The sequence below is a fragment of the Gekko japonicus genome, unplaced genomic scaffold (genome assembly GCF_001447785.1).
Source record: "Gekko japonicus isolate JY-2015 unplaced genomic scaffold, Gekko_japonicus_V1.1 scaffold2382, whole genome shotgun sequence".
Taxonomy (NCBI): domain Eukaryota; kingdom Metazoa; phylum Chordata; class Lepidosauria; order Squamata; family Gekkonidae; genus Gekko; species Gekko japonicus.
The window spans coordinates 70579-77094 of NW_015171575.1; the positions used below are offsets into that span (position 1 = coordinate 70579).

At 37.7% G+C, this 6516-nt stretch overlaps 1 protein-coding gene across 1 annotated transcript in view; it reads left to right on the forward strand.

The window, feature by feature from the left end:
* GABRG2 (gamma-aminobutyric acid (GABA) A receptor, gamma 2) overlaps nt 1–6516 on the forward strand; it is a 194864-nt gene that overhangs the window by 53172 nt on the left and 135176 nt on the right. The window contains exon 2 of the mRNA XM_015419807.1: nt 2738–2886. Within this exon, the coding sequence (XP_015275293.1) occupies nt 2738–2886 (149 nt within the window). The remainder of the gene's footprint in view (nt 1–2737; nt 2887–6516) is intronic.

Genomic DNA, 6516 nt, shown 5'->3' on the forward strand with positions numbered 1-6516 from the left:
TGCTGCCTTGATGCAGTGAAGTGTTTTGGCATTATCAATGAAATTTATACCTTCTTTTCATCCTCCACAAAGAGATGGGCAGCTCTAAAATCATAAATATTTATGATTTATGCCTAAATATTTGTCAGACACTAGGTGGGATGCACATGCAAAAGCCACAGAAGCTGTTTTGGAAAGTTACTGTGCTATCACTGATGCCTTCAGTCATTCGTACTCTGACATTAATGGGAAGGGGGAGACCAGGCTTCAAGCTAACACTCTTTTGCAGAAAATTGAAGAACTGGAATTTGTGTTTATGCTGCATTTTTGGACCCATGTGCTAGGTCATTTTCACAAGGTCAGCAAAACCCTTCAGAAATCAGAGCTGTTATTGAGTTCTTGTGCAAGTTTGTACAGTTCACTTCTGGATTTTTTAAGGAAATTAAAGAAGATTTTGATGAGTTTGAGAAACAAGCACAAGCCACCTTGCCAAATGTTAACTACAAAACAAGGAGACAAAGAGTAAGGGAACGGCAAAGAAATGCACCTGATGTCTTAGATGCACTTTCTTCACGAGATAAGTTTAGGATAAAATCCTTGAAGCCAATTTAAAAAGAAGAAGTACTGTGTACAGTGGTGTTGCTAATCTGACAGCATCTAAGCAAGAAATTCAGCAAGGTGTTGAACTGTTGATGGAAGCATACCCAGAAGATATTGACCTGAAACTTATTGGTGAACTTTTGCACGTTCACCTGTACATGAGACAAAGCCATAGGCTTACAGAAGAGCATTCTCTGTCTCATACAGACCTTTATCACATTATATACAAGGAAAAAATTCAGATGGGCTTTCCTAATGTGGAAGCAATCTTGTGACTAGTTCTTAGCTTTATGGTCACTAACTGCTTGGGAGAGAGAAGTTTTTCAAGACTCAAAAGAATTAAAAATTAATTAAGGGCCACGATGTCTCAAGAGAGGTTTTCTGCATTGAGCATTCTTTACATTAAAAGTGACAAACTTAGAAAAACAAATTTTGAAGAAGTTTTGGATGATTTTGCTATGAGGAAGGCTAGAAAAAAAACATTTTTAGTCACTGTATTTGATGGTTGTAGCTTACTTCTTAATTTCTGCATTGAGCATTCTTTACATTGAAAGTGACAAACTTAGACAAACAAATGTTGATGAAGTTTTGGATGATTTTGCTATGAGGAAGGCTAGAAAAAAAACATTTTTAGTCACTGTATTTGATGGTTGTAGCTTACTTCTTAATATGTATTCTTAAAACTGACTGTTTAATAACATAAAGTAGATTCTAGAAGTGCCACACTGTCAGGTAATCATGATAATATTATTTACACTTCCCAGGCAATATAATTTGTGAACTCAAGGTTGTTTTTTAAAGAATAATATAACTTCATTTTCCTAAAAATTAATGCTTATTCCACAAAAGGTTTACAAAGTCCAATTATTGCAAAAGTTTTTCAGTGTTAATTTTAGAATTTATGCACTTTTTTCAATCACTATGGTATTTAACAATAACATCTTATGTCCTTTAGAAGAGAAATGGTGAATTGCAGAATTTTAAATAACTGTCATCATTTTCACTCAGTTTTATTTATAACACTCTTCCATTTTCTTCTAGTCATGAGGGTGGGGGACTGGGAGGGCCCTCACAAGTGTAGTAGCCTTGGGCCTCTCTTCATCTAAATTCGGCCCTGCCACCCACATCAATATAGTGTCCTTCAAATCCCTCTCTTTTTCTTTTTTTTCTTGTCACACATTGTACAGAAGCATATTTTATATTAATTTAGTTTTGAGGTAATATGAGTAAGGGCTAATAACTTGAGACTGTAAATTATTTGATGTAATCAAGTCCATATTTGGCGATCTTGTCATTTTCACATGGGAGGAGAAATGTTTGTGTGAATCATTCCTTACATAACAAACAGAAAAATGTATCACACAGGACAGAATGTAAAGAATAGCAAAGCAAACAGACTGTGTACAAGCAATGTCATCAAATATACAAACATGTCAGAAATAGACATAGAAATTATGGGCTGGAGCCAGACTAAGCTAGCAATTTCCACCATTTACCCTCTTCGTGCTGAAGACCCCCTCATATTTTTCCTGAGGCTTCATTATCCTCCAGGAGCAGCAACTGTGAACATCAGTGGACTGCAGTGTGGGAGGGGGGGAAGAGGAAAAATCCATTCTACTTCAAAAAAATAGAATGGATCATATTCAGTATAGAATTTGCATACTGCGTAACTGGTTATGGTTAAACTCCGTTTGGTTTGCTACAGCAGGACATTTGTGTGTGAATATAGGGATTATTTAACTATATAGTAAATTAATTCTTCTTTCTAAAGCAGGGATTGTGTCATGCATAATCCTTTTGATACGCACTGATGTAATGGCGATGCCCTGCTTTTTTCCTGAAATCTTTAATCTGAACTTGCAAAAGAAATAGCTACGCTGAAAAGATTCACTGACTCATAGGACAGCAGAGATAAAACATGTCTGTTCTAGTACCTTGGAAATTCACTAAAACGGAGTTGTAAATATCAGTCAAGAAATGATCTCCCCTCTGTCATTCCTTTCACTAAAACCATTTCTGTGTTTTGTAGAGAAGTATCATTATTTAAAAGGGAGTTATCCACTCATCATGGTGTCTAATGAAGCTGTCAATGAGGTAATTGCCATAGTCACCCCTTATGTGTGTCTCCAGTGTTCTCTCCCTTTTCTTTTTCAAACAGTTCAAGCCAAAAAAGTGATGATGACTATGAAGATTACCCAACCAACAAAACCTGGGTTTTGTCTTCCAAAGTCCATGAGAGTGATGTTACACTTATTTTAAATGGCCTGCTGGAGGGATATGACAACAAGCTAAGGCCAGATATAGGAGGTGAGTAGCATTTTCTTTTCTTTTTAATGGTAATAAAGTGGATGAGGGAGAGAAACTGAAAATTATTTTACTTGATGGACAATGTAACAAAAAATGAATATGAACAAAATTCAATATGTATCTCACAGGTGACTATCAGGATTTATATTCAAGAGTTTGTAAATAAAACTTTCTGAAACAAGTGGATAATTTTTAGGCTTCTAGATAGTATATTTTAAACTGTCACAACTCATTGTGATCTTTTAAAAAATAGCATCATAGGATCTTTCCAAGTTGTATTACTTTCTATGGTTTTTATCCAAAGAAACACAAGTAGAGCTTTGTTCATCCTTGCTAACCACAGGATGCTCCTAAGTGTCAGGAGAGTCTTGGGAATAGCAGTGGATGCAGTATAGAGGGCTGTAACTTGATTGAGGAATTCAGGAAAATCTGGCACCACTCCCCTTCTATGAAAAGGATTGTCTTCTACTTGCATATATTTGGATCCAACCCTATCTGTTTGACCGCATGTTGAGGAATCTGTGGGTGAAGTGGGAACTGAAGTCAACAGCAAAGGATCCATTTCATAACTGTACTATGCTAATCTAATATAGTATTAGACTGGACTTAGACTGGAGTAAACTCTGCATAGAACAGTACTGTGCCTCCCTCAGCACTGGGGATTAACTAGGTTATGGACCAGACACCTTTGGTTTTGTTTGTTTTTTGTCCCCCAAAGGGGATTTTTTTTATTGCATTTTCTAAAAACTACAAAGAAACATGGTGGGGAATTTCTACAAACTACAGGATAAAGAAACAGAACCACTAAAAACTGAAGAGATGGAGGTCATATTTAGTTTAACATCAAAATAATAGCTTTTTAACAATTTTGGACAGTGAGAGTGATCATTCATCATCATCACTTATTTATTTATTTATTTATTTATTTAACTTTCAACTTTATATCCTGCTCGAACCCCTTTTTTCCAGGGGTCTCTGAGCAGCTTACAGGGAGGTGCTAGTCACATTATTTCCCTAACTAGGGCCACATTTTTTCCGTAGGGGGTGGGACTGCCTACCGGCACCCTGTGGTGGTATTGGTATATTGACAAAACCACCAAGACTAACTAAATGAAGATTAATCCAGAGAAATAATTAAGTTAAAAGCAAACTTCAGAAAACAATGGCATCTCAATTTACAATTTTAGCTCCCCAATTACTAATATTTTTTTCTTTTTTTAACAAGAGGAAACAAATCTCCCTTAAAAAGGTATAATACAGTCTTCCATTGTTGTTTCTTCTTTCTTCTTATCTTCTTTCCCTGTAGCTCCATATTGCTGTTACAAGAACTGGCCATCCTAAAACAGAGTCAAGTTTCCTTTTTCCAGGACTTATAAATGCTTAAATTCAATCATAGGGGACACTTCAATATTGCTTATCCTGATAGCTTCTGGAGACTCCAACCTCCTTCTTGCCAGGCAGATTTTATATTGGGGGTATATCCATGAATTATACCCTTCGCTTTATGTACCAGATGTCTTTGTTTGTTAGTTAGACAGATATTAAAATAATATATAATGATAGGGAAGGCAGAGAATAAGGAATCTAGATAAAAAGAAATATTATTGAACCTTAACTGATTTTCAGGTGGTGGGTAGTAGTGTTAAATACAAGTCCTAGTAGTTTCAGTAGGTCTTTCTAGCAATCTACCATGGCCACAAATAGCTGAGCCATTCCACTGAAACTATCAGCAGAAATGTCTTCATGAACAAGCTAGTGTGTAGGCAAAAGGCAACCAGAGTACAACAGTACAATTTCTTGGAGAACAGGTGAGGTGCAGGAGACTGGAGGCGGGCAAATATTGTCCCCATCTTCAAGAAGAGGAAAAAGGAGGATCTGGGTAACTACCAACCTGTCAGCTTCACATCTATACCAGGGAAAGTTTTAGAACAAATAATCAAACAGACACTCCTTGAACATTTAGAAAGGATGGCTGTAAATACAAAGAGCCAGCATGGATTTCTCAAGAACAAGTCATGTCAGACTAACCTTATCTTTTTTTTTGAGAAAGTTACTATCTTGCTGGATCAGGGGAATGCTGTAGACATAGTTTACCTTGATTTTAGTAAGGCTTTTGATAATGTTCCACATAATATACGTTGACAAATTGGAAAAATGTGGTTTGGATCCTATGACTGTTAGGTGGATCTGTAACTGGTTGACAGATCACACCCAAAGAGTGCTTGTGAATGGTTCCTCATCTTCTTGGAAAGGAGTGACAACTGGAGTGACTCAAGGATCTGTCCTGGGACCTGTTTTGTTCAACATCTTTATCAGTGATTTGGATGAAGGGATAGAGGGAATGCTTATTAAATTTGCAGATAATACTAAGTTGGGAGGGGTAGCAAATACAGTAGAAGACGGAGTCAGGATACAGGATGATCTTGACAGGCTGGAAAGCTGGGCTAAAAGAAATTTAATGGGGATAAATGTAAAGTTCTGCATTCAGGTAGGCAAAATCAAATGCATAATTATAGGTTGAGGAAGACCTGTCTTGGCAGTAGTAGTATGTGCGAAAAGGATCTAGGGGTCTTAGTAGACCATACACTGAACATGAGTCAGCAGTGTGATGTGGTTGCTAAAAAGGCAAATGCAATTTTGGGCTGTATTAACAGAAGCAGGGGTCATTTTGTATAAAAAGAGGTGCAGGAGCTCATTAGCATAACTCATTAGCATATGCCACACCCCCTGACATCACCGGAAGTGTGTCAGAAGGCAACACCCACCACTCAGGCTCCACCCCAAAAATCTCCAAGGTATTTCCCAACTCAGAGCTGGCGAGCCTATCTGATGGCACATGTGGGGGGAAACAAACAAAACCACCCATGTCAGGTAAGGGGGGGGGATACCAGGATACCAGGTCAATATATTTTTATTCTCCTTGGCAATGATGGCTGAGGTGCTTTTAGTGTTCCTTTTCTGTTTGACTGGCAGCCTTCCTCCCTGTTGACTGTGGGTTTTATGTCACTGCCATTTAGTCTTATTTTTGTCAGCCACAACAAGGTCACTTTCAGAAAGGAAAAGCAGGTTATCCATTTTTAAATAAATAATGCTGACAAGTCTGGATCCAGAACAACAACAAATGCACTTTTATGATACTAACATTACTCTCTCAGTTTTCAATGAAGCAAAAGGTGTGTGTGTGTTAGTATCTATTCCCACCTTTACTGTGTTTATTTATTAAAATGAGTTCTGATTAATTATTGCCTTGGGTCTATCATGTATTAAAGTTTATTTACTTTATTGATACCACAAAGTGAAATATAAAAATGGTATCTTCTATTGGACCAAACCAAGAACATATGAAGCCATACTCCCTTGCCAATGCCAGGCACAGCCAGCCATCTGTTGTGCTGGCACTATCAACAGATGGGTCCAGTGGCTGGGAACGGAGGAGCCACCCAGCCTGTGAAGGTCGAGGGACTTTCCCAGAAATGAAGAAGAGCAGGATCGTAGGGTGACATCACTCAGCAGCAAAGAGGAATCCTCTGGGGTGCCAACGATTGGTTCATTTATCACTAAAATAGACTTCTTGATGACTGGTTTTTGTTTCTTGTCCTTGGCCCTTTCACTCTGTTGGCTACAGTCCAG